The sequence below is a fragment of the Xiphias gladius genome, chromosome 15, assembly GCF_016859285.1.
Source record: "Xiphias gladius isolate SHS-SW01 ecotype Sanya breed wild chromosome 15, ASM1685928v1, whole genome shotgun sequence".
NCBI classification, from domain to species: domain Eukaryota; kingdom Metazoa; phylum Chordata; class Actinopteri; order Istiophoriformes; family Xiphiidae; genus Xiphias; species Xiphias gladius.
The window spans coordinates 1,989,134-2,016,839 of record NC_053414.1 but is presented as its reverse complement, the minus strand read 5'-3'; the positions used below and the strand labels follow the sequence as shown (position 1 = coordinate 2,016,839).

Here is a 27,706-nt window from a genome sequence, read left to right as displayed (position 1 = left end):
GCTGCATCTCTGTTGGTTTCCTGTAATGTTTAGCACAGTGTGTATTTAGTCTGATATCTGCTGTGACAGGAAACTTCAGACAGACGAGGTTTCCTTAAAAAGCCTGATCTCTCCTGCTGGAATGAAATCTAATGCAACTGCAAACTCCACAGGAATCTGCTATTTAAACAAGAAGCTCAACATGAGACCGTCGGAGTTCATAAGCTGGTGACTAATAGAATTAGTCGTTGAGAACAAGTGTCTTCCGTGTGGACAGGTGAGATGTGAATCCGTTCTGTTTTCAGTTTGAACTTCAGTTCTTAATCAAAGTCGGAACAACCCTTTACTTCATAGATGAGACGTCACACAGCGCGTCGCATGCTGCATACGTCAGCTGCGCGACGAGCGGGGTGGTCTGTCTTTCCCCGTGTTAGCCGAGCGCAGACAGTCTGAGTCCTGTTGCGGTTTCTCGCTGAGTTTCAGTCGAATAAAATACTCAGAAGACGATGGCTGCTGCCGGGGCCCAGGGCAGGAAGAGGATCCTGAAGGAGGAGGACATGACCAAAGTGGAGTTTGAGACCAGCGAGGAGGTGGACGTAACCCCCACCTTCGACACCATGGGCCTCCGAGAGGACCTGCTCCGCGGCATCTACGCCTACGGTAGGCCTGGGATCCGCGCGGCCTCCGTGGGGAGAGTTAGCTCAGGATGCTAACGCCAACGTTTCACCACTGCAATGTTTTGAAAGAGGTTGACTTAATGTGATAGGTTCCCCAGAGTGAACTACATGTGTTTATTTAGTTTCAGACATGTAGAATTGACTTTAAAATGTTTGTATTGTTTACGATGTTACAGCGTTCACCGGCTCTCTGGTTAGCATACGCCGTTCCCGCTAACGCTCCACTTTTACCGCGGAGCTTGTATTCTTTTCCGAGTAGGAAACCTTATCTGCTGCACAGTAAATACCGAGTATGTTTGACCGGTCTCTGGTCCCCCGTTGTTCTCGGTGTTATGCGTCAGTCAGACTGTAGCTGTAGCTATTAACGGAGAAGTGCGCCTGAAAGTTTAGATTCTGTGTTGACGGTAACGAGTCACCGTTCACAGGTGGGAAGCCGAACTAACGAGGAGACTCTAAAAAGCAGAAATACATATTTGAAATATCTGTGAACGGAGTTCGGTGGTGTCAGTCAGATTGTTAGGGAACCAGAGACCATCTTGCGATGGCATCACACCACCCGCGACGCGACATGTTGACGTTCCGACCCATGTGTACGGACTCATGGGTCGGAACGGACCACACCCATTTTCAAACCGTTCATTTTGATTCAACTACACACCTGTAAAGACCCGTGACTGTATCTTGCACAGTTTTGACGGTACAGTGGTGACAAACGTGCCCACGGAAAGACAAGGGAACTGCTGCCAAAGCGCTCAAACCCGCCTCTGTGGTAGTTCCCGCTACAGTAGGTTCCTCCAGGACCACATTTTGCCATGGCGACACACCGGCGCACACACTCACACAGACGGTGAAAACAATAGCCGTAACGCTGCTGTGGCTGGTAACAAGAGAGGGCTGCTGTAACACAGGACACTGACTTGGTTTTCTATTGGTTGTGTCAGTAGAAAGGCTTCGGTTTCAGGTGATGTGAGGCTGAACTTTTTGTTAGACTGATTTACTTTACCTTTACTTTTAATCCACAGTACGTTCAGTGGCAGGTACAGGTCATATGCTTTTGTAAAAACTGATGTTACACCAAAGTTATGTTCATTATCAGTTAATCTGATGATTATCATTTTGGTTGATATTTGAGTGATTGAGTGAAAAATGTCAGCTCCTAGGGCTTCAGGGTCACGTGTTCAGATGTCTGTTTTTTTTTCCCAAATTCAGTTTATTACTGTAAAAGACCATGGAAACCAGCCAACATTCACATTTGAAATCAAAACTGAAGTCAAGGAAATTTAGCTGTTTTTGGTTTAAAAATTAGTGTAGCTGTTAATCACTTATCAGTTACAGATTGTGTTTGTGTTCACACATTATTTACTCTGTGTAGTCGGTGGCTCTATTTTATATCAAATGACTGTTTTCACATTGCCACTAACCTTATAAAAAGTAATACGTTTTTATGAAATAAAACATTAACTTTCAGGGATACAGAGTAGATACACTGTTTCATACTGAAGATTTTATTAAAGTATCATCTGCTAAATAACCTGATCACAAAATGAAAAGCATCAGAACCAGATGTATAAACACCTTGACTAAACCCTGGACAGATGTTAATGTAACTGAGAGATGTAAACAGAGATGCTAAAGGTTTTTTTTTTTGAAAAGAGCTGCAGAAGTGTCAACACTGAATAACAGTCCAGCTGTGCTCTGTTTTAACCAGATGTTTAATGGGACTGGGTGTGTTTTGTGTTTCAGGTTTTGAGAAACCATCGGCCATCCAGCAGAGAGCCATCAAACAGATCATCAAAGGCCGAGACGTCATCGCTCAGTAAGAATCTTAAAAACTGACCTCAGGACTTTCATGGTTCTGCTCTGATCCAAGATGTTCTCTAACAGCTGGTTTCTGATCTATTCAGGTCCCAGTCTGGAACAGGAAAGACGGCCACCTTCTGTGTGTCGGTGCTGCAGTGTCTGGACATCCAGGTCAGTGTTCAGGAACAGGTTTTGGACCTTTTATTTTGGTGCTTACGTTTATCCGATTCTCATTAGGTTCAGATATAGACGTGTTGTATGATTTCTTCTTCAGGATGACCAGGGCTGTTTGAAAATTCAGTTCAAAGGTTTCATTTGTCACATACACAGTATTATATGCATTTTTAGGGTGGCTGTACTTGAAAAATCAAAAACAGAGAAAGATATATGAGGGATAAAATTAAGATAATAATGAACCTTTGTAAAAATGTTCATATGTTAAAACTGTAGGAACTGAATTAAAAATGAAGAGGTACTTGATCTGAATAACTGCTTTAAAAATTGAAGATTTTATTCCTGTGATCCTCATGTGATGTGACTGAAAGCTCCAGAACAACAATTAAATGTACATGGTGTTATGATTGTTTTGTCAGCTGCTGTTTTTAAGCTCCAGGGTGACTTTTGACCCTTAACCTTATTGCTGTCTCTCACTATAAAAGTCTGAACTTGACTGTTGGTCCAGGTGTTAAGCTAACGACATCATGCTGTAATGTGTGTCCTGTCTGCAGGTAAGGGAGACCCAGGCTCTGATCCTCGCTCCAACCAGGGAGCTGGCCGGACAGATTCAGAAGGTAGCACTGCCCATTCCACCACCCCCAGCCAGTCATGTGGAAGCAGGTGTGATGTGATCACGTGTCCTGGTCTCTGATTGATTCTCTCTCCTGTGTCCAGGTGCTGCTGGCTCTGGGAGACTACATGAACGTTCAGTGTCACGCCTGCATCGGAGGGACCAACGTGGGGGAGGACATCAGGAAGCTGGACTACGGTCAGCATGTGGTGGCCGGGACACCTGGACGAGTGTTTGGTGAGTCAGAACACCTGTGCCCTGTGGACTGACTCTGCTGATTCCCTACAGTGGCACCTGTCTCCGTTCTGAATTCTGGCTGGTCCGCCTCTGACTGAAGCAGCCAATAGGAAGTTAATATTTGTTGTCCTGCAGATATGATTCGTCGCAGGAGTCTGAGGACGAGAGCCATCAAGATGCTGGTGCTGGACGAAGCTGACGAGATGCTCAACAAAGGTGAGACCGAGCGTGTGCGAGTGAGTTACCCGGAGAAAAACGCGCCTGGATAAAGCTGTGATGTCACAGTTCATAGTGTCTGTGGACGTGAACTGAACTCTGGGAAACCGTATGGACAAAGTGTGGCAGTTTTCCACTGAGTTTTTGTTCATTTGTGTTAATCTGCAGAGTTTTTCAAAACTTGTTAAACAACTGAATGAAGTTTGGTGCAGAGTGAGGCTGTGGACCAAGGGGTTAGATTTTGGTAAAGATGCTTGATGGAGCATTTTTAAACATGAACCACTGGATTTAATGATTTACAAATGTTTTAGTGTAGGTCTGAAGCCACTGGGATGTCTCTGTGTGTTCTGATCTACATCCAGACTGAACAGTTCTCAACATGTTCTATTAAAATATCAGTCATTGTAGAGCCCTTAGTGTTTTTTAGGTTGTATGTCACTGGAGAACCTGGTGAAAACAAAGAGGGGTTCTCACTTTTTCTCTCAGCATTCAGAATGTCAGTGTTGTTCTTTATTTTTCTGTTCAGGTTTTAAGGAGCAGATCTACGACGTGTATCGTTACCTTCCCCCAGCCACACAGGTGGTTCTGATCAGTGCCACGCTGCCACATGAGATCCTAGAGATGACCAACAAGTTCATGACCGACCCCATCCGCATCCTGGTCAAACGGTCAGTGCAAAAACACTTCCAGTAAATTGACCAGAAAAGCAGAAAGAAAGACATGGAAACACCCAAACATAGAACAACGTGTCAGCACAGCAGCGTCTTCAGTTAAAAAGTTTGTAATAATCTTGACTTTAACAGCAAGTCTCTCTCTTCCTATGTGTGTGTGAATGTCTCTGGCCCTCAGTGATGAGTTGACTCTGGAGGGGATAAAGCAGTTCTTTGTGGCCGTGGAGAGAGAGGAGTGGAAGTTTGACACTCTGTGTGATCTCTATGACACTCTGACCATCACACAGGCCGTCATCTTCTGCAACACCAAGAGGAAGGTCAGATTTGACTATATGACATATACTCAGTACACACAGACCGGTGTTTTAAAATATCATGTGAAAAGACGTGAAGTCCACTGTCACTTTAGACTGTATTTAGTAATAGTGACATTTTAAGACAAAAATACGTTTCCCCTCTGTTTACATTTATTACATTCATGTCATAGAAATTAGCAGCTGTTTACATCAAACAGACAGAATTAAACACTCAACAGGTTGACACTAGTTTGCACTGTTTTGTAGACATTTTCAGAGTCCTCCGCGTGTCCTATTGAGACAATAAGTAGATTGACTTTAACAAGTTTTCATCCCTCCGGGAAGATTTCATGTTTCATGGTTTGGCAGCGTTGAACCAAAGTAGATTTAATGAATTAATACACCACTAGTCAAAATGTCTGTTGCTGTGAATAGTTAAGTGAGTAGAAGATGAACTGATTTCCAAAAGGCATAAAGTTAAAGATGAAACATTCTTTAAAACATTTAAAGCAAGATAAGAGCACCATGCAAAAGCTTGAGCCCCCAAGAGGTTTGAGCTCTCAGAACTTTTACCAAGGTCTCAGACCTTGATGAGCTTGTCAGGGCTTGGTCACAGTCACGGTTAGCAAAGGGCAGGTGATGCTAATGTCAAAGCTTTATAAATACTCTGACTCCTCAAACCTCCTCCCAACAATCAGCAGCCGTGGGCTCCGCTAAGCAGCTGCCTAGCTCTGGAAATTAATATAACTGATGGCCACAAAGCAGGGGAAGGCTAGAAGAAGGGAGCAGAGTGTTTTCAGGAAGCCGTTTCCACCAGGAACGGTGGAGGTCAAGTTGAGGTCTGGAAGACCAAGAAGACCTTGATAGAGAACCGCTGGTAGGATCGCTAGAAAGAATAACCAAGACCCCCGTCTGACTGCGAAAGACCTTCAGCAAGACTCATCAGACTCTGGAGCGGTGGTGCCCTGTTCTACTGGGCAGCGAAACCTGCACTAATATGGCCCTCATGGAAGAGTCATCAGAAGAGAACCTTTCCTGCGTCCATCACCACAACATTCAGCGTCGGATGTTTGCAAAAGAAACATCTCAACAGGCCTGATGCATTTTGGAAACAAGTCCTGTGGACTGATGAAGTTGAAACAGAACTTTTTGGCTGCAGTGAGCAAAGTTATGTTTGGAGAAAAAGGAGCAGAGTTTCATGAAGAGACCACCTCTCCACCTGTTAAGAACTGCGGTGGATCATCATGCTTTGGGCTTGTGTTGCAGCCAGTGGTACAGGGAACATTTCACTGGTAGAGGGAAGAATGGATTCAATTAAATACCAGCAGATTCTTGGAGCAAACATCAGTCTGTACAAAAGCGGAAGATTAAAAGAGGAGGCTTCTATAACAGGATAATGATCCTAAACACACCTCAAAATCCACAATGGACTAACTCGAGTAACAAGCTGAAGTTTTGCCATGGCCCTCACAGTCCCCCGACCTAAACATTATCTAAAATCTGTGGCTACACCTCAAAAGAGCAGTGCATGCAAGACGACCAAGGAATCTCAGAACTAGAAGCCTTTTGCAGGAAGACTGGGCGAAAATCCATCAAACAAGAACTGAAAGACTCTTAGCTGCTACAAAAAGCATTTACAAGCCGTGGTACCTGCCAAAGGGGGTGTTACTATGTACTGACCACGCAGGGAGACCATTCTTTTGTTTCAGGCCCTTTTCCTTTTATTTTGAAACTGTAAAAGATGGAAATAAAAAAGTAACTATGCTTAAAATGTTAAATGTTTCATCTTTAACTTCATGCCTTTTTGGAGATCAGTTCATCTTTTACTCACTTAACTATTCACAGTAACAAACTTTGACCAGGACTGCCCAAACTTTTTCATGCCCCTTTAAGTATTCCCCCCTGCAGGTCAGTATTTAGTGGAAGCAGCTCTACAGCCTGCAGCCTGTCTGGATACGTCTCTGTCACAAGGATGAAGACTTAACGGGTTCAGGTCCTGTCAGTCCAGTCTGTAGCAGCAAGGCCTCGTGGGATACTGAGTCTCTGTCTGCGATGTGTTTCAGGTGGACTGGCTGACTGAGAAGATGAGGGAGGCCAACTTCACAGTGTCGTCGATGCACGGAGACATGCCTCAGAAAGAGAGGGAGTCCATCATGAAGGAGTTCAGATCAGGAGCTAGGTAACACACACACACAAACACACACACACACACACACGCCAGGACCTGAGCCACTGATTTATTTTTTTTTTTAATTTATTTTTTTTTTTCCCTTCAGTTAAATACCTGCAGCCATGTGTGTTGCACCTGCAGTCTCGTTTTTGATTTTACACTCAACTCGCATCCATTCTTGGTTCTGTTAACTGACCTGTGCTTTGTATGAGCTGTTCTGCACAGATGCAACTCTGTACAGTGAGATCTGTCTGCATAAGCTGACTTTTTTACTTTAAACATATCCGCAAATCGTGTCTCTCCTGATCTTTTTCCAAATCTTGGCTCAGGCGTCATTTAGGCCAGAGCACTGAAAACACTAATACAAGTGGCCCCCCCAGTCTGAGTCTTCAATGTTCATTATCTGCACATATTTACAGAGTTCCAAATTTTTCTGTTTCCTTAAATCCTACAGGCACCATAAACATTCATAAGATCATGTGGCTGGATATGATTAACAGTTTTTAATGTGTTCCTACGGTGTTGTGCAGCTGTGACGTGAATAAAAACCATCATATTTAATTGTTTTCAGTCGTGTGTTGATCTCGACGGATGTTTGGGCTCGAGGTTTGGACGTTCCGCAGGTTTCTCTGATCATCAACTACGACCTGCCCAACAACAGAGAGCTCTACATCCACAGGTACACATCACTACATTTAAAACCACGTATCACTCCAAGGAAAATAGTCCCGATAGTCCCGGATTTAATGACCCTCAGCTTGATGTACTTTGGATTCTGAGTGAAATATTGTGCAAAAATATAAAGATGTTAACAGTGTGAGGATGGTTTCCTGTCAAACTAAAGTGGTTCTGTCAGTTAAGGATGATGACTTGGATAAAAAAGAAAAGGAAGTTGGTGGAGTCTTCTACTCTTGTACAAAGGGGGCAGTAAATAAAATGTTAAAGTAAATATGATAGTAAAATAAGGCAGTTTTAATATAGAATATATTATATTAATGGATATGAAATGAAAAAGCTTTAGAGGAAATGATTAAACAAAAAAATTATTTGAAAAATATCTTCCCATGAAAAATAAAAATGTAAAAAGGAAAATATATCCACTAAAACAAAGGCTGACAGTAAAAGTTAATTATTTAAAGATACATTTAAACAAATAATTATAAGAGAAAACTCAGCCCAGCAACCAACAATTATTTTAATGATCTATTAACCGGCCAATTATTAATTTTTGATCGTTTTGTCTATAAAAAGTCATAAAATAGTGATGGTGGTGATAATTTCCCACAGCTCAAGGAGATGTTTTCAGAGAGACTGAAAATCCTCACGGAGGAAGCTGAAACCAGTGTTTGACAGTTTTACTAGAAAAAGGACTAAAGGATTAATCAACAACCAAAATAATTGGCAGTGAATATTCTGTCAATCGATCAATTGACACATTTTTTTGTAACTGTGTGTACATGAGTGGGGGGGGCCTCAAGTCCCTTGAACAGTTCAGAGTGCAGAATCTCCTTTTGGCCAGCAGGGGGTGTCCCACTTAGTTTCATTTATATTATTGTCTCTATGGAGGCTTTTTGTTTCAACTTCAGGGTTTTGAGTTTTGTTTTTGTTTTTGTTTTTTTAAATAAATGTAATATTATTATCTAATGAATCTTCATAAAATCATTGTCATGTAACATTTAATGTCTTTTTAATAGAGATCTGCGAAGGTTCTCGGTCATCGGGGTCATGGTGTTTCTGGACTTGCTTGAGGTCCTTGAAGACGTTTCATCTCCCATCCAAAAGGTTTCTTTGGTTCTAACTGACTGGTGGGGAGTCCCAGGCATTTAAGCTCCTGTGGGGTTGTTTACACCATGAGTCGGGGTGTGGATGGGTGTTCAGCTGCCTGGGGAGGGATCACAGGACTGCATTGTAAGTGGCCGATAAGTGGTGTCGTAGACCAGCTCCTCGGTTTAGTGATGGTCGTTCCCGTTCGACGTAGATGGCTTCTTTCACTCGACTTTCAAACCATCGGTCTTTTCTGGCCAATATGTGTACATTACTGTCCTCAAATGAGAGTCCCTTGTCCTGCAGATGCAGGTGGACTGCTGAGTCCTGGCCTGAGGAGCTGTCCCCTTCTGTGTTGCGCTAGGCTCTTATTAAACCGTTATTTTGTTTCCCCAGTGTACAGGTCTGCGCATTCCTCGCTGCATTGAACTGCGTACGCTACGTTGCTCTGCTAATGGTGGACAGGTTGCTGGCTCAGTGTGCTACTGGGCTTAAAGTGCACAGGGATGTGGTGTTTGTTGATCTTCCTGAGTTTTTCAGATACTCCTGAAACATAAGGAATGACAGTGTTGTTGCATTTACTCTTCTTTTCCTCTTCTTGTTCTGTTCTGTATCTTTTTGTGGTTTTGACAAAGGCCCAGTTGGCGTAACCACGTGTTCTTAGTGGTTCCCTGACGTGTTTTTGCTCCTTCTCCTTCCCCTCAATCCTTGCGGACACGTTCTGCGCCCGATGGTTTAGGGTTCCGATGACCCCCCCTTGTGCGTTTGGGCCAGTGGGCGATGAGAATTAAAGAGTAAACGCTGATCTGTGTGTAGGAGTTGTTTTGTACACTTCAGTGTTCATGCTTCTGTCATCTTCAATGTGCACCTCACAGTCCAAGAAGGCCGGACCGTTTCCTCTGAAATCCTCCCGCGTGAATTTGATGTAGTTGTCCACTGCATTGATGTGTTCAGTGAGGGCTTCCACTTCCTGTGGTTTGATTTGGACCCAGGTTTCATCCACGTATCTATAGCGAACTGGAACATGTTGGCCAGGTGGGTCAGTGACTCACATCTGACCACAACGACTCTCAGGGTGTTAACGACCCCACAACGGTCCAATGCCTTGGACTCCCCACCAGTCAGTCAGACCTGAACAAGCCTTTCGGATGAGAGCGGAAACATCTTCAAGAACCTTTTTATAGAGAGGAAATACATTTGTTTTCTTTTTATGATTATCCTCTGGGTTCAGGGAACTTAACTGAGTTAACCTCTGACCCCCTCCTTCTCCAGGATTGGTCGATCCGGTCGTTATGGTCGTAAAGGCGTGGCCATTAACTTTGTGAAGAATGACGACATTAGGATCCTGAGAGACATCGAGCAGTACTACTCCACCCAGATCGACGAGATGCCCATGAACGGTATGAGTCGGCCGGTCACAGACCTGCTGCTGTCGACGATCGGAGCGTTCATTTCCTCCGCTGGCGGTGACGTCGTCGATGCCGACGTCGCGGCAGAGGAGACGAACTGTCTTGTTTGGGTTTTAAAAATCAATAATACGGAAAAAAATCCAACATTTGCTACATTAAACATAAAATAGGTTTGTGTTTTCTGTCAGTTTCAGGGAAAAACAAAAGCTGTTACAGGAGTTTCCACCTGTAGCGCCACATATCACTCCACAGAAAGTAGTCCCAACAGATCCACAGCTACGCTGGACCACAATTAAACAGTCAGACCTAAATTTGATATTGAATGACGGCCTGAATGTGGAAATCTAAAGGCGATGGAAACATCCTGATATCAGACCCAATGTCCTTCTTATTATCGCTCCCTTTCTCAGCTTTATATTCTTCTTCTGGGGGGCGTTTGATTTTTCTTTAACCGCTCACCTGGTTCCGGCTCAGGTATCCAGCCGCTCTGACATCATCCTCAGTCGACTGGGGGGAGCACTACAGTTAACAGGTAGTTTAAACAACAGTTCAGTAACAGACAACGAGGCTTCCCGTTGGAGCAAGTAAGACATGAGACAAAGTGCGAGATTTTCCCGCAGGTGACGCAGTCACATTAAACTGCCCAGGTCAACGTCAAAGAGGCGTTCGCTTGTCAGGTGTGCCGCAGTAAATAGTTTTCTGTTGGTCACAGCTGAAGGGTTCGTGTGGAAAAGTTTTACAGTTTCAAAATATCAAATGTTCTGAATCGTTGCAGTGTCGTTATTCCAAAACCCCAAACAGGGTAAAACGAATCTAAATGGCAAAGAACCAGAGCAAATGCTTGGCTGAATCTTGAGAATACAAATCATCTCGTGGACCAGATGTGGCCCCGGCCCGGTACTTACAGGCTTCTGATCTACAGAGTTGATGGTTTTTAGGACTGCAACTAGAGATTATTTTCCTTATCAATTAATCTGCTGATCATTTTCTCAATTAATATTTGTTCTATAAATTAATGAAAACTGCCTATCACAGTTCCCTAAATCCCAAAGTGACGTCTTCAGATGCCGTGTGTTGTCCAAAACACAGAAAAACCTCACAGCTGCAACAAATAACTCTTCGCTATTTTTGCTAGAAAAATCAGTTACCACAATAGTTGCATTGAAGTTTTCTGGCCATCAATTAATCGATTACCTCTTTCAGTTCTAATAGTTGTCATCCATCAGGACCCGGAACAGTCCGGTCCTGGTCTCTGTGCTGAAGCGGCTCCTAATAAACCCATTGCTACGTTTGTGTTAAATCCTTCCACAGTTCTCAGTAACTACCAGCTAGTTTCAACCTAATGATATAAATCGGGTTCAAACGTGAGAAATGCCTCCACTAGTGCAGACTTTAATCTGAAAATCTGCTGCAAGGAAACCTCTGTGGCGCCGTCCAGTCGAGCGTTTTCAGACGTTAACACATCTTTCTAAGTGGCTCTTAGTTTAATTTTACCACACACACAAAAGTGTTTGTCAGTTTTTATACAGTTTATAATGAGCGGGAAATATCTGATAGTGCCAAGCTAGCAGACATTATTTACCCAGTCAGTCAGGTGTTTGAGGTTTGTGGTGGTGTTTTTGTGAAATGTTATTTAAAATCTTAAACACTGTCATTATAGAACATAATTTATCCAGTTTCAGGTCAGATACTGTATGTCGGCTGTTCTCAGTTGGTTCCGTTTAAATATGAAATCTGTACATAAGAACTGGTTTGGCTGGTGCAACCTGTTTTAATCTGAAACAGACGGTTCCGTCTAATCCAGTGTCAATATGGCCTTGTTCACACTGCCAGCCGAAACCCGTTTTTTGTCTCATCCAGATTGTCTCCGGATTGAAGTCTGTACAGCGAAAAAACTACGAATGCGATTCTTGCGAATCGAATCCAAACAACACTCTGAGGTGGTTTCAAATGCGACTCGCATCGGATCTCTACAGATACGTCTCGCTCCGGACGCTCAAATCGGATTTCAAAGTGTCTTTTGCATCACTCGCGCGATGACAATGTCACATCCAGAGTGTCGGCGAGCGCGGCCTGCGGCCTCGTGCCTACGACCGAATCGGAGTCGGCTGACACTCTAGCTAGCAGTTAGCCGGTTAGCTAGCACTGCTGAAGTGAAAACAAGTTTTCCTGGGAGTGGCTGCTTCCACACTGACATGTTTGTTTTCTCTCCGCAGTGGCTGACCTGATCTGATCTTACCTGGATGACATCATACCAGAGCCCCGCCCCTCTGACTTCCTGTTATTTCCTGTCTTTTTTTTTCTTTTTTTTTTCTTTTTTAATAGTTTTAGAGTGTATTTCTTAATTCGACTGTTGAGGTGAAAATGACTGTAAGACTCCAGTTTTGTTTTTGTAAATAAAGTTGTTTTGGTTCCACCCCCGTGTGTCGTCTGTTCTGAGCAAAGGTGAAACTTCATTTTATCATTTGACAGTTTATTTTTTTTATTGTTTTTATTTTCCAAAGGGAAAATAAAAAAAACTCTTTAATCCAGTGTTTACAGATTTATCAGACTTCATTTTTCTGACACAGCGACGTTTTTGAATTCAACAGTAGGTAAGTGAAATTTTTATATTCAGTTTTATTGATGTAGATGTACCAGATAATTGGTTGCACAGACTCACTGTTCCTTTGATTAAATTTTTTTTTTAAGAAGTAAATCTGACTTTATATTATTCTATGAAGATTTGGAAGTTTCATGTGTTTGTGTAGAAACAGCTGGTTAATTTAAATGAAACTCAGGAAACGTGGTGGAAGTCCTCAGTAAGTGAAGTTTTACTAGAAATATACAGGTTTGTTACAGTAACTTTACAGATTTCTTAACATTTTAAACAAAACTTCATTGATTTTCAACTGATCACCAATAGAAGTAAAAGTACTTTAACCTGAAACCCGTTTTACTTCTGTTGTACTGAAGCTTAAACACCTGAAAAATAAATGAAACACCTAATGTTTGAATTACGCAGGAAAGAGGTTCACACGTCACTTTTAAATGAGATTTTATTTTAATATTTTATACGCAAATGTTGGAATTGAAGGGAAAAAAAACTTTCACAATAAAAATGAACTTAAGTACATTTGTCCAACAACTTCAACCGGATGAACTAAAACAGCGACCAAAAATCACAAAGCTGTTTGGTCTTTAAAAAAAAAAAAAGTTTCAAGTCAAATAGTCAGAAAATAAAAACTATAAAAGAGCTGCAGGATTAAAACCATGTTACTGTTTAAATGTGTTAGTTTAATGTGCTGTTTGTATTTGAAAACATGGAAGGAGTCACCTGTCTTTTAAAATGAGGAATTTAATTAGAAACCTTGACCAGAAAAATAAGACGTTTAATAACTCCAACAGCGTCTGTAGAAACCAGCCTGCTGTCAGAGTTTGAGCCACTGACAAACGTCTGCTTCATTATTTTACATTTAACCCTTGAAAAACCTTAAGAGGATCAGAATAAAACCATCTCTCAGCTCTGACTTTATAAAAGCTACAGCTTCAAAATTTACAAAAATATTCACTTTCAATCTTCTTCACTGTCCTTTCATCATGAAACTAAAAACGGTCTGTAACAACACGGCCACTAAAACCTCAGTCTGATCTAAAACCTCCAGACCTGGTTCAGGTCTGCAGGATGTTCACTGTAGTGAAACAGACGTTCAGCTTGATTCAACCTGTCAGACCTGCTGCAGCTGAAAGGGCAGATTCCCACTTTTACTCCAGTCTGTATCAAACCGTCACGTGTCCATATGAACATGTTTCAGACTGATGAAGCTTCAGATAGTTCAGAAAAAAACACTTTCACAATGAACGAGGACTGCGGACTTTGTCTCCCTCACTTCCATCAGAAACATGTTGAGCAGAGACCTGTTCACACGGACACTCGACTGATGCAGACTGGAGTAAAACCGGGAATCCACCCTTTATTCCACCTCTAACTGACAGCAGACTGAACTCAGCTGTTTAACCCTTTAAAGGAAAACTCCACCTAAAGTTGCTTCCCTGCGGTGACGTCAGACGCTGCAGTTTTAGTTTTGTTTCTCCTGATGTGATTGAGGTGAACTAGACTTTAGGAACTACTCTGTAGCGCAGTCACACGGGATCCTCTTAAAGTGTGAACCAGTAGACTGACAGTTAGCTAGAGAGAGGCATTCTGATTGGACAGGAGGGGGTGAGGGGCGGGGCTTAGTGTCCGGACCGGCTAACAAACAGAAACCTGCTCTGATTGGTCAGTTTGACATTAAAAAAAAAAAAAAAAAAAAATTCAGCTATAGGAAGTGTGTACACAACAAACCAGTCAACCAGAGAAGGAGGTGGTGAGAGAGCGGAGCCTGATGGGAAGGCGTCTATAGGTTGCGTCTGATGAACCAGATCTCGTTCCTGCGGCGAGGTACGCCAGGGTTCTCGTACACGGCGACCATGTAGTCGTCTCTGCGGAGGTCGTCGGTGACGCCGAGGATCTCCCACAGCAGACTGATCTGACGGGTCACCGTCTCCTCCGTGGTCGTCCCCGAGAACGCCCTGTCGACCAATCAGAGAGCAGACACGCTGACACGCCTGTCTGACGTCTGCTAGTGCGGGAGAAAGCCAACCACTCTCATCACGGGCTCATCTGCCCGTAGTTCTCTTAATTAATCAAGCGTCTGATAAAATGTTTGAAGATATAAATCCTGAAGTGACGTCTTCAGATGTCAGAGAAAAAAGGCGGAAAGACTCAAATTCAATAAATGGTAGAAAAAATAACTCGGGGTTCATCGATTATCAGGATAGTTGCTGATTAGATTCCTGTTGATCGATGAATCGATCACTTGTTTTAGCTCCAGAACTAAAGCTGCGTTCTGATCACAGTTGTTGTTTGAAGGTTCAAATACTGTGAACTGACCATCAAACACAAACTGTGTCTGAGGCACCGAGTTGTTATTAGTGATTCCATCTCCTGCATTTTATTGTTGACTTCTCATTATTATCTTGTGCTAATGTGTATTAATTCTTATTTAGAAGGTTTTTAAATCTCATCGGCAGCAGCACTATCCTGCTTTTGCTTTGGTGTCTCGCTATTTTTGCAAAAGAGCTGATCCGAACCAAACCAGGCTTCAAATGAAGCGGTTCTCCGGAGCCAACAACTGATTATAAACTAAATTCTAAACCTGACTCGCAGCTTTGTCTCTGTTGTCTCCATGAGTTGTACGACTGATTGATCAATCAGAAAATGAATTGGCAGCTACTGTGATAATCAAATAACTGGGATTGAATCAATGAATTATGACAATAATAAGCAGACGAATTGATAAAGAACACCGAGCTGCAGCTGTGTTTAGTGAGAGATTACAGGCTCCTTCCCAGGGAACTGTTGATGGAGCACTGAAATAAAGAGTCACTAACGGCCTGATGGGTGAATGTAACGCTGCATTCAGGGACAGTGTGGAGTTCTGGGGAGCGGTGAGACTTTTTGTTTCCGGTCCCGACACTTTAACATAAACCGGTGTCTGCTCAAATATGAACTGTCGTCTAAACACAAGCAGCTGAACAGGAAGTTTGAATTAATTTCCTTAGCCTCAGTCTGAATTTGATTCAATCGGAAACCGATCGATGAAAATATCGATACTCTGACTGAACCGACACGGAGACGATGGCGATGATGATGGTGAGGGAGATGTGCTCACCTGGCGACGACCCTGATTGGCTCTCTGTAGACAATGGTGATATCAGGGTCGAAGGGTTGAGGGGGGCTGGTTTGAAACTCAGCAGGCAGGAAGAACAAAGTCTGGACGTCTTTCTCAAACGTGGCTCCGTCCCCCATCATGTGGATGTTACTGACCACGGGCACTGTCATCCCCAGGTAGCTACCTATACACCATCAATACATGATAATCAATACTGATCACAGGATCCAACAGGAAGAGAGGGTTCAGACTAAAAGCGTCTAATCTTTTTTGTTTTAATTAAAATTATGCGGTGACTTTATTTATCTTGTGATTGTATGATGTTGTTTGTGTTTTTTTTAATCAGAAAGAAAAAGTAAAAATCTATCCAGTCTATCAGGACTGGATCAACAGCTGTGTGTTGTCAGTGGGCGGGGCCAATGGGAGGGGCTAAACGAGCGGTGTGTGCTTGTGGGCGTGGTCAATGTGAGGGGCTAACAGTCGTGTTTGTGGGCGTGATCAGTGGGAGGGGCTAACAGTCGTGCTTGTGGGCGTGGTCAATGGGAGGGGCTAACAGTCGTGTTTTGTGGGCGTGGTCAGCGGGAGGGGCTAACAGTCGTGTTTTGTGGGCGTGGTCAGCGGGAGGGGCTAACAGTCGTGTTTGTGGGCGTGGTCAGTGGGAGGGGCTAACAGTCGTGTTTGTGGGCGTGGTCAGTGGGAGGGGCTATCTGAGGTGTGCGTTGGTGGTCGGGGTCTGACCTGCAGAATTCTCTTTACAGATGAAGCGCATCAGTTTCATGAAGCCCATGGAGATGCTCTGTTCGTACAGATCCTCCCCTTTGGTCACACAGGCCCAGTGTCCTGCTGGATACACCCGCTCCTCGTACATCACCTCCCCCATCTACGGGGGGGAGAGCAACATCTCACCCATGTATACAGATACGGGTGTGTGATACTGGCCTGACCCCGGTTCCAGAAAGCAGGTTTAGTGAAAACTCTGACTTTGTTAAGCCTGAGTTGAGAGAAACACTGGGTTTTCAGTTAACCGAGTCAGTTACCGCGGTAACTCTGTGACTCTCATCTTCTCTCTGGCAGCTTTTTTCCGACAGAACCTCGGTTTCTCTCCGTCTCCTCCTGCCAAGTCTGAAGCAGCTTCTGACACAGAGCCTCAGGTCCTCATTCCCAGGTCCACATCAGAGACCACACGTGTTGATGTGCGGAAGTTTAAAATCCTGGTTGGACTTTGTTACCCAGGTCCTGTCTTTACACTCAGTTTGAACCTCGACACTTGACACTGTTCCTGGATCAGACCAGAAGGTCACAATCATAGATCCGTAAACCTATGTCTCGTGTGTGAGGTATATTTTCAACTTCAGCAGCACTTTGTCCCCTTCAGGTTACAGCTGATACACACACACACTTATTTATATTATTTTATATATGTATATCTTCCACTAAGGAAATGGAAGTCTGCTGAATAACGGGGTCTAGTGGACGACGCTGACTCTTTTCTCACTCCTGCTGCTGTAAAGAGAAACGTGCATTAATGTCAGGCTCTGCTCTTTATTTACCCGTTGCCATGGTGAATCCCTGTATCAGAGCTCCGTTGGTGATGAGTTTGTTTCATTCAACAGGCGCTAAATTCAGAGTGAACATACTCAGAGTTGATTGGACTGACTCTGACCAGCTGATCAGGAATGGAAAACTGAGTTTCCCTCTCAGGATTAGTGGACTCAGAATTCAGGTTTGAAGTCAGTTTGTTAAACCCGCTTTCTGGAACAGGTTCCTGGTTATGACCTGAGACCTGTACTACGGAGCGGGATTTGTGGTTAGCGAGGTAACTCCAGGTTTAACCCTGGGCTTTCAGGGTAACGACGGTGGGTGGTCCACTTCTTACCGGGGAACGTCGCCATAGTAACTTATGCTGCACACAGAACACCCTCTGACTTTCCCTGATAATGTTTATATGAGCGACCCTCATTACTGCAGAGGTCCAGCTCCTCACGGGGACTGGACTCCTGTGTAGGAGCTGGTCCCCTCCTGTCTTCTTCATCTCATCTTTTTCCTGTCATTGTGATTTTGTCTTCTGATCTCATCCTACGACGGAGAGCGACCGAAGCTCTGAAGCCTTGTACCTGTTGTACCTATAAGGTACGACAGTCAGTCTGCACACTGCTGTGTCCTAATGACGGGCAGGGATATTATGAGTCTTCTAACTTACACATTCACACAGTGGGGGATTTTTTTTCCAGCTGTTCTTCCTGCGTTTGGCAGCTGCAGCTGTTGCTTTCGGCCGGGATCACGTGTTTAACTTCTTCATATTTGTCTAATATTATCGTTTGCTCCTCGTCTGTAAAATATGCCGCTCTGCTGCCAGTAGACTTGTCCGTGTTTGTGACCGGTCATACGCAGTAAACGCTGCCCCCTTCATGGCAACGTGCTCAGGAAAACCTGGGTTGACTCACTGGGTTGATAACGGCTGTCAGGTGACGGCTTAGCGTGATCGCGGATGTCAGGCTCAGTGAAGCCGGGTAACGAGAAGATATCCTGGGTTTGTTGAACTGGCTTCGTAGCACAGGCCTCAGGTATTTGGAGCATCCTGGATATCTGCGGCACATGTAAACATCTGATCCTGGTTTCAGAAACCTGAATGTGTTCCGTGAAGTACTCTGATAGAAATCATGACACTGGTGTGTAAAGACCTGATCCAGGTTTCTGATAATGGGTTGGTCCTGAACAAACCATTATCACAATCTGATTTTGGAGGGGGTCTTACAGCACATCCATGAACCAGTTCAGAATGACCATAAACTGGTCCTCAGAGTCAACGGGGAGACCAATAAACCGGTTTCCGTGTAAACACCAGATCCAGATCCTGGGTATGATGTAAACCATGTCAACACACACACACACACACACACTCACACACACACACACACACACACACACACACACTCACAAACAATAGGAAACACAGACAGGTTATAATCCTGACAGACCCTGTCGTCAGATCCAGATCAGTTCTCTTCTGGTCTGACGCGGTCTGGGGGTCTTTACCTTCTCATGGTGGGATATCGGAGTGAAGGGGAGGGGCTCCCTCTGCTGGCGGTTGCGGGTCATTTCCTGTATGGGTCCGGTCATGTCTGTAACACACACAGATCCAGCTGAGTGACGACCAACAAAACCTCTTCCAGAACACCTTAAACATTTAATGTCTGGGATTCTAACGGTCTGCTGGACCAAGTCTGAACATGAGGACTGACTCATCTGAAAGATGATAAGACGGCTGTGTTCACAGACCGACACCGGATCAACAGGATCACGTTTATCAGACTCTTACTCTGATAGGATCAAACATCTGACATTAAAGCTCCAGAGATTCTGCTGTGATACATTCTGTCTCAGTTCCACCTGATGAAATAAAAGCAGGTCTCTCTGATCCTGAATCTGGGATTTTGTTTTTAATAACGTGCAGGTTGTGTGGTACCGGTCATTACCACAACCACTTCCTGTTCTGCTACTCAGCCTTCACAATAAAACATACTCAAACCTAAACAATTTGACCAGAATGTACTGGATGTTATTATCCTGTTCCGGATCAACCTGAACCAGACTGAAAGGACTAAAATCCTCCTGACTGAACTCTGAAACTCTGAGCTGCACCGATGAACTGTTGTTTTTACCTGGTGTGTCTCCAGGCTGCAAATCAACCCCCCCCCCCGAAAACTCTGTTGCGTCAAGGACTGAGCTGATTATTGTGACGACCTGAGAGAGCAAATACTGTCCTCTTCAGTACCTTCGGGTCAGAATCACACCGTAACAACACGAACACGCGTGTCACGAACCATCACATGATGAACCGGATTCTAAATATGTTCTATCTCACTGAGGTGCTTTTATTCTGAAGGCCAACCAGGAATGAATTATTAATAATTGATCATTATTTTCAGAGGAGAAACTACCAAGAGGGCTGCCAATGTTTACAGGTTTCAATCACTCCCAAAGACACGTTGGTCGCTCCTGGTGATAGACACCGGCCAGGTAAAGGTGTGTCTCTGTTCTCTACCTCAGCAAATAGTTTCTGTGTCAGTCAGGACCCCGTCCCCTCACCTGGAGGTACTGACACGTGGTGGGTGCTGGCGACGGCCTGCCAGTGAGTCAGCAGTCGATCTCTGTCCTCTTCATCCATTGGCTCGGGGTTGTCAGTGATGTCATCGTCCAGCTGTTCGTCGTCCAATCCGTCGAGGTCTTCCAGTGAGATCAGAGCCATGTCCGCTGGGAGAGGAGATGACCTTTGACCTTCAGAGATTGTCCACTGACACAGACTGGATTATTGAGTAGTCCTGCAGAGACAGACAAACAGAGACAAACAGGGTTTCAGAAGGTAAAATAACAGGTGACTGTAAAAGAGCTGATCTCAGTGCAGATACATCAGCGTCTGTCAGCTGATAAATGACATGAAAGTCTTATCAATCGATCCACGGCAAAATACTCTGCTGTTCTGATAAACTGATTAATTGACAAAAGACAAATAATCTGTCCGCAGCATCTCAGAGGAGAAGCCGCTTGTCTTTGTAACTCGGTCCCTTTGGGTTTTGGACTAATCGTTTAAACATCAGCTCGCGCTCTGAGAAGCTGATTCGCCACTTTTTGATAATCAGCAGGTTAATCGATAATGAAAATAGTAATTAGCGGCTGCCCTAATAATGGCTCGAGTCGTGTGCTGTTGTGTTTGTATGTTATAGACCAGTTTTATGTATTTTAAGGCCCGTCAGGGATGTGCGGCACCATCTGGCTCAGCTCAGGCTTCAAAGTCTGTGGTTCGTGGAACCGGCTCCTGTTAGAAACATTCAATTCAATACAAACCGAAGCAAGAATAAAACTCAGAGAATGAACAGTTGGATGTTACTTGGTCAGTATCAGATAATACTGAGGGAGGTGGGACCAGGTCCAACCCGTCCTGTCCTGGAGCTGTGGAGATACGTTTTAAGGTCCGTATGGCTGTCAACCAATATTCTAAAAATTGGATTATATAATCGAACTGTTAAAAAAAAAAAAAAGCACCACTGCGGCTGTCCACCGCGCGGATTCTGGCGTTGGACGCTGCACTGAACGCACTTCATGTCGGACACGAGTCACGCAACGTCGCTTTCACTGATTGAAAATGAAAGGTAGGTCAAGATGAAACCAGCATGAAGTCGACAACAACCGCGTTGTACTGAAGGCGGCGAGCTCACAACCCGGCTCGGCCGCACGGAGCGATCGGCCCTCCGACCGTCTGGAAATACGTCAAATCAAACGTCTTTTTCGACGGTTCCCACAGAGCCGATGTGCTGGTCCGAGGTCAGTTTAACTCGCGCTAGTGGACGTGAATGATGAGGTCGCTTATCTGTAAGACAAATGAGCCATGTCCTTCAGAGCTCAGGGACTCGGTCTCGGAACCCTGAGCTGCAGGTTCAGGTCTCCGATAACCTGTTCACTTAAACAGAAACAGAGGAAGTCGAGCCATCAGATTACTCATAAATGATGGACATAATTTATTCTCACAACATTTTCTGATCACTTTGCTGTTGATAACAGTATTTGATTATTGATTTGTCCCCTTCATCACTGCGACATTAATAACCCGATCAGCTCTTTGTTTTATTGATGATCAATCAGACTTCATGGTTAGGATTAACGGATATACAGATGGACGACATGACATCTCCCCGAAGGTGAAGCCAAGATGCTCGATCGCCCCCTTGAGGTCATAAACCCCGCCCCCTCCCTGTTAGCGGATGGGACACAAGCGCCAAAAAAACAAACAAAAAAAACCAAAAAAAACAAAGTCAGCACACTTCAAATAAAACTTCCAGTATTTTTTCTCATCGCTGACGTTTGTTCGAATCCGCATTTTTCTAATAAGTCGTCCGCTTTTTATTAGTTTTTTTGATGTTATAAAAAAGGGGGTTGACGTCATGATTGCGTGGCGGCTGTATGGGCAGATCACTACCGCGAAGACGCTGGCTCCAGATGACGTCACAGCGCAAGATGGCAGCGCCCGTATCCGGGATATTTTGGCTTCATTTTTGTACAGTGGGAGGAAGAGGAGACGCGTCGTGCATCTTTATATACCGTCATTGGTTAGGATTCTTTTAATTTGAAAATTTGTCAGACTTCCTGAAAACAGATTCTGGGCCCTTATTTTATAAACCGGATCTGATAGACCTGATAGTGGATCAATGAAGGAAATGAAACGATAAAAACCTTGACAGTCCTGGTACAAGTGTTTTAACTCGTTTCACCTCAAGACCGACGTGTCTTACCGTGTCCAGACTGATCCGGATCAATGCGTCTACAGATATTTTTTCAAAAAACGTTTCCGTCATATACACCGGTTCAGGTCTCTACCTCGGCCCCGGATCCTGGGAAAGTAGGTCACCGCGGGACCGGCTCCAAACACACCGACAGTAGCCGCTGACCCGCTTCAGTCCGACACGGTATAAACAGAGTCGCCAGCTGGACTAACAAGGGACCGCAGAGGACCTGGTCCAGAAACACCAGGGACCAGAATTGGACCGGGTTCAGTTAGCTCGGTGGACGTAGCACAGTTAGCACGCAGCTGCCTCTGCACCGCATCGACGGTTAGCAAGGCTCTGTAGACCGGGTCCAGGTCTGGTTAGAACAGTCATCCATAAAGTTCATCACGGGGCTGTTTGTCTTACCGGGCTGAGGTCGCACCTGTCCGCCAGGTGAGTCCGCTGCTGCTGACGCCGTCAACCACCACACGTCTGCTTCTTCTTCTCTGCTTCCAGCGGACCGCTCGCTACGAACACTTCAAAATAAGAGCCCGCAGCTCTTGTTGCACTATAAACAAAGACGCCGAAGGATTAAAGTAATTTTACTCGGTGGTAAACACTAACGCCAAACCCTACACTGAGGAAAAGGCGACTGGAGAGTCCTGAGAGCAGGACCATCGGAACCGCTCTTTGTCCCGATGTGTTTATGAAGATCCATCCTTTCCGATGGACTGAAACCTGGGCAGGTCAGAGGACAACTGTTCCCCCCGACTGCCTCTTGAATGATAACAGTAACTTCAGAGCTATTTCCCTCCAGACATCTCATAGAAATTACACATTTATAAACATACAAATGTTAATGTGTAAGGGATAAAGTAAGCGCTGGTTGTTCATGCACTGTTGCCTACAGCTGGTGTTTATATTATAAACATATAAAGAGACAACAAACTGGGAATCGGAGCTGATTAGATTCAGACACAACTGGGATCTAATATATTTATTTTTCTTTTTTCTGACTAAAAGAAATGAATTATTTCCCCAGTTTATGATTCAGACAGTGGGTTAAATTTCCCAGAACCAGATGTTTTCTGATGCAGGCAGTGACACCACAGAGACTCCAGCTGCTGACTGTCTGTCTCACGTGTTTTGATTTTGTATGTTCGCTCTGTGGGAAGCCCCTAATAACCACATAGTATTAGGGCTGGATCACCTTTAATTTTCTCTGTGTCAGTAATAAACAGACAGAAAAACTCGGTAAGGTTGTATTATTCCGTCACTGGAATTTTCATTATGAATACGTCTGACATTTATTTTCTTTAATGATCGATTTATTGTTCAGTGAATAAAATTTAGAAAGAGAGTGAAAAATTCCTCATTATTCCCTGAAGTCTGAGTGAGCATATATACCGTCTAGATTTGGCAAAAACAAAACGATAATGAGTTCATTGCCAGAGGAAACTGTGTAGAAGTTCGGACCCAGTGGTTCTTAGGTGTCTTTTCCTTTCAGCAGTTGCCAAAATTGTTGCCAGCTAAAATCAACCCATCATTTCTGCTGCAGACTACTAGTTGGTTTCTTGAAGTCACTAGTGGGGTCACTAGGGCCCCCTCAGGAGGTTCATCCGGCCCTGCCTAGTAACCACACAGCAACGCATTAGAAATAAGGGGACCTTTGCTAATTAACTGGTTTAGGACAACTGTCGAAAAACCTCCTTGAGAACATGAAGACACTTTCAGAATAAAATGCACATTGTTCAGTTTCTGTGTCGCTGCAGCAAACACACTGACGGGAAGCTGCCCAGTGTGTTCCTAGATCCATGTTCTCCATAGATGTTTATAGTCTATCCACCCGACGTGGTCATGCTGATGTTCCAGGTTGTAATTTTGGTGCAGTGGTGTATTCTGTACCCGCAGCGTCTCTTACACGTCTGTTTGTCTTCCTTTTTTTATTGGCTGTGTGCGCACGTACAAGGAATCTGACTCCTTAACTTACACACGACATAAAACAAGCTTCTGAAGGCAGATAGAAAGACACGGCTAAAAACAATGAACACAGACAGGCAGACACAAACATTTGACTATTACGTTCATACTAGTGATTGAAAAAACAGATGCATATCAAGCAACAAGAAACAACGACATACAGTGTCTATTCAAGTTCAACAGCTAGTGTAAGTCACAACAAGGATACAGTAGGTAAAAGGTTACTTCATACAGGTGGTTATGTACAGTATATGCATATATACTTGTGTATAAACAATATCCACAGCCTGCTTAGTTATTCTGGACCATGATTATGATGATATGTACATGTGAATTTAAACTAAAATATATGGTTTATAGTTGTCAGGTACAGCAGATGTTTCAGTTGCTGTGCAGGTGATGTTCTCTGACATCACATGACTGATTGAACCGTTCATCACAGTCGTGTTGGGAGGAAACAGATGCCGTGTTTGCGTACAGAGCTCTGTGGCGCCAGAGGGGAGAAGCTGGAACAGGTTCTGGCCAGGGTTTCTCTGTTAAATGACTCTAAGGACAGAGGGCGTCCTGGAGAGACAGGTGGAAAGGCTGACAGACAGGTGGATAGACAAGTTGACTGGTGGACACACATGTGGACAGGTTGACAGCTGGAGAGACAAGTGTACAGATGGGTTGACAGGTGGACAGGTTGAGAAACAGGTTGACAGATAGATGAAAAGACAGGTGAACAGTTGGACAGGCTGACAGGCAGGTTGACAGACAGGTGGACACACATGTGGACAGGTTGACAGCTGGAGAGACAGGTGTACAGATGGGTTGACAGGTGGACAGGTTGAGAAACAGGTTGACAGGCTGACAGGTGTGCACGTGGACACACAGGTGGGCAGGTTGACAGGTGAAGAGACAGGTGGACAGGCTGACAGGGGAAGAGACAGGTGTATAGGTGGACAGAAAGGTGAACAGACAGGTGGACAGGTTGACAGGTGAACAGACAGGTGGACAGACAGGTGGACAGGTTGACAGGTGAAGAGGCAGGTGGACAGACAGGTTGACAGGTGAACAGACAGGTGGGACAGAAGGTTGACACAGTGAAGCAGGTGGACAGACAGGAAGACACACACAGGTGTGAAGGTTGACAGACAAGTGACAGGTGTGTGAGACAGGTGGACAGGCTGACAGAAAGGTGGACAGACAAATTGAAGAGTGGACACACAGGTGGACAGGTTGACGGGTGAAGAGACAGGTGGACAGGCTGACAGGGGAAGAGACAGGTGTATAGGTGGACAGAAAGGTGAACAGACAGGTGGACAGGTTGACAGGTGAACAGACAGGTGGACAGACAGGTTGACAGGTGAAGAGGCAGGTGGACAGAAAGGTGGACACACAGGTGGACAGGTTGACAGGTGAAGAGACAGGTGGACAGGTTGACAGGTGAAGAGACAGGTGTGCACGTGAACACACAGTCGGACAGGTTGACAGGTGAAGAGACAGGTGGACAGACAAATTGACAAGTGGACACACAGGTGGACAGGTTGACGGGTGAAGAGACAGGTGTCTAGGTGGACAGAAAGGTGAACAGACCGGTGGACAGACAGGTTGGACAGACAGGTGGACTGGTGGACAGGCAGGGGGACAGACAGGTGGACAGTGTAGTGTAAAGATCCAAGCTGACGCAGTGATCAAAGTGTAAAAAGAGCGTTTTTTATTTTACAGTATTTACACATCGGCATAGAAAAGACTGAATAAACCTAAAGCAGCTTTAAGATCCATATGTAGACAGTCAGGTTACTGTAACTCTGGTTCTCTGAGGACGGATCCCTGTCAAACAAACAGGAACCGATGTTCTACTTCACACATGAAACTTTAATTTTCGTTATGTTTGTGACATATGTGATATTTTAATCTTTCTCTGTACCGTTACATCTAAATTTTCTGACGATAAGTGATGATAATGATTATATTAATAATTAAATGTGACTTCAGTGGTTAAACTCCTAGTAAGAGCCGAGACAAAGAGAGAGAAACTGTAAAGATAAACGTTTGAACACAATAAAACTGCCGTTGTTCGGATAAACTGAGCACAACCTCAGACAGAGGGTGTGAGATGTTTTCTGACCTCTGACCTTTCAGCTTCACTTTGGATCCCAAAGTTTGAAATAAGTAAAACTGATAATCAACTGTCAGACGCTCTGCAGGAAGCAGACGTCCTGCTCAGGACATCTGCTCGGGACACCCCTGCTGCTTCCTGGTGCTCAACTGAACAACAACGTGTGAATTATCCTGTTGGATGCTCCCTGACGTGAAGGCAGCGTCACACAGAAGGAATCCATCAGACACAAATACGCAAACAAACGTAGAAACTACAACGTACAACCTGTTTACACTTTTTACACCACTGTCCGTCTCAGTTCTCACGAACTTCACCGACTTTAGTGTCGCAGTGTCGCGACTTTTACTGTTGCATTGTGGGATCATTTGAATCACCTAGGACTTCAAACCTGGATTAGTATAGTTCTCTAGAAATATGACATTAACTCAGTGGAACAGCTTCTGGTTCTGGACCACTGTCATACAACACCAGACTGTTGACTGGAACGGTCCTGGGATAGAACCTAATTTGATACTGGACCGGTTATGGTGTAGTCCTGGTTTTATCCTGGTTTGGTCTTGGGTTAGCTCTGGATTGGTCCTCGGTTAGCCCTGGTTTGATATTGTTTTAGTCCTAGTTTGAGATTTTCTGGTCCTGGTGTAAACTGGTTTGATCCCAGTATAGTCCTGGCCTGGTCCTGGTTTGATACTGGTTTGGTCCTGATTTGGTCCTGGTTTAGCCCTGGTTCAGTCCTGGTTTAATCCTGGTCTCTTTCTGGTCTCAGTAGCTGTTTTCATGTCCGGCGAGGATGTACAGGTTACTGTGTTCAGTCGGATTGTCTGTCGCTCTGCTCTCCAGAACCACCACCCTGCAGACAGACAGGTGAACAGACAGTTGAGCTAACAGACAGGTGAGCAGACACACAGGTGACCTGACAGACAGGTGAGGTAGCAAGACAGGTGCAGACAGGTGAGCGGACAGAAGCGTGAGGTAATAGACAGGTGAGCAGACAGGTGTCTCACCTGTCGGAGCCCAGCAGGCGGAACATCCTGCTGATGTCACTGATCTCCTGAGTGATCTGCAGAGAAAAAAAAAGGATGTGATGACACACCTGCAATGTGGGCGGGTCCCTGCTCTCTGATTGGATGGTAATTACCTTGTTAGATTTGAAGCTCCGCCCCTGCATGCCGTGTCTCCAGAAAGCCAGAACACTGTCCTGTAAACACACTGAGAAGGAGACAAGGTCAGAACACAACACACCTGGAGACAGGTGCAGGTTTAAGGTGCTTCAATGCAGATTTAAGGTGGTTCATGGAACTCTAAAGAAGCTAAAGTAAAGTTAAGGTGGTTTACCGATCGACTCGATCTGGAAGTTGAAGGTGAGCTCAGCTGACAGCTTCTTGCTGGACTTCAGTTTCCCCTGGAGATTCACAATCTTTATACAACCTGAAGAAAACACAAAAACAGCCCAGGTCATTTCTGACACACTGTTAAATCTTTCAAATTACAACTTCAATCATTAAAATAATTAAATGTCCTTTATATTCAATGAAACAAAATCATCTGGTTCTACAAACGTACGGTCCAGGCAGACCAGGACAGTGTCTCGCTCCAGCTGAGTGACGTGGATCACACAACTCTGAGGGTTTTCTGCAACGAGACAACACTTTCAGACGTATAC

At 44.5% G+C, this 27,706-nt stretch overlaps 3 protein-coding genes across 5 annotated transcripts in view; 1 reads left to right on the top strand and 2 right to left on the bottom strand.

Moving 5' to 3' along the window:
* The first annotated feature begins 410 nt into the window (after window positions 1-410).
* On the top strand, window positions 411-12,422 carry eif4a3 (eukaryotic translation initiation factor 4A3). Its single transcript, XM_040146327.1, has 12 exons — window positions 411-639; window positions 2,400-2,472; window positions 2,561-2,627; window positions 3,185-3,247; window positions 3,348-3,480; window positions 3,616-3,696; window positions 4,223-4,364; window positions 4,546-4,684; window positions 6,727-6,842; window positions 7,405-7,512; window positions 9,870-9,997; window positions 12,223-12,422. The coding sequence occupies exons 1-12, from the start codon at window positions 486-488 to the stop codon at window positions 12,237-12,239; spliced, it is 1,221 nt and encodes a 406-aa protein (XP_040002261.1). The 5' UTR covers window positions 411-485; the 3' UTR covers window positions 12,240-12,422.
* Window positions 12,423-12,808: 386 nt separating this feature from the next.
* Window positions 12,809-22,584, bottom strand: soul4 (heme-binding protein soul4). 2 transcript variants are annotated; one of them, XM_040146847.1, is made up of 6 exons: window positions 22,386-22,584; window positions 19,789-20,021; window positions 18,736-18,821; window positions 16,438-16,579; window positions 15,700-15,883; window positions 12,809-14,557 (listed from the first exon to the last, which is right to left on the bottom strand). In XM_040146847.1, exons 2-6 carry the CDS (start codon window positions 19,946-19,948, stop codon window positions 14,383-14,385), a joined length of 747 nt encoding a protein of 248 aa, XP_040002781.1. In that variant the 5' UTR covers window positions 19,949-20,021; window positions 22,386-22,584; the 3' UTR covers window positions 12,809-14,382. The 2 variants fall into 2 exon arrangements, with proteins under 2 accessions (XP_040002781.1, XP_040002782.1); XM_040146848.1 differs by lacking the exon at window positions 22,386-22,584 and adding an exon at window positions 20,743-20,945.
* A 3,039-nt stretch (window positions 22,585-25,623) lies between these two features.
* LOC120799964 (mitogen-activated protein kinase kinase kinase kinase 3-like) overlaps window positions 25,624-27,706 on the bottom strand; it is a 54,985-nt gene continuing 52,902 nt past the window's right edge. For both annotated transcript variants that reach the window (XM_040145604.1, XM_040145605.1), the window contains 5 exons: window positions 27,607-27,675; window positions 27,379-27,471; window positions 27,182-27,252; window positions 27,048-27,103; window positions 25,624-26,893 (listed from right to left, as the gene is read on the bottom strand). In XM_040145604.1, coding sequence (XP_040001538.1) covers window positions 26,806-26,893; window positions 27,048-27,103; window positions 27,182-27,252; window positions 27,379-27,471; window positions 27,607-27,675 — 377 coding nt within the window. In that variant the 3' untranslated portion in view covers window positions 25,624-26,805. The remainder of the gene's footprint in view (window positions 26,894-27,047; window positions 27,104-27,181; window positions 27,253-27,378; window positions 27,472-27,606; window positions 27,676-27,706) is intronic.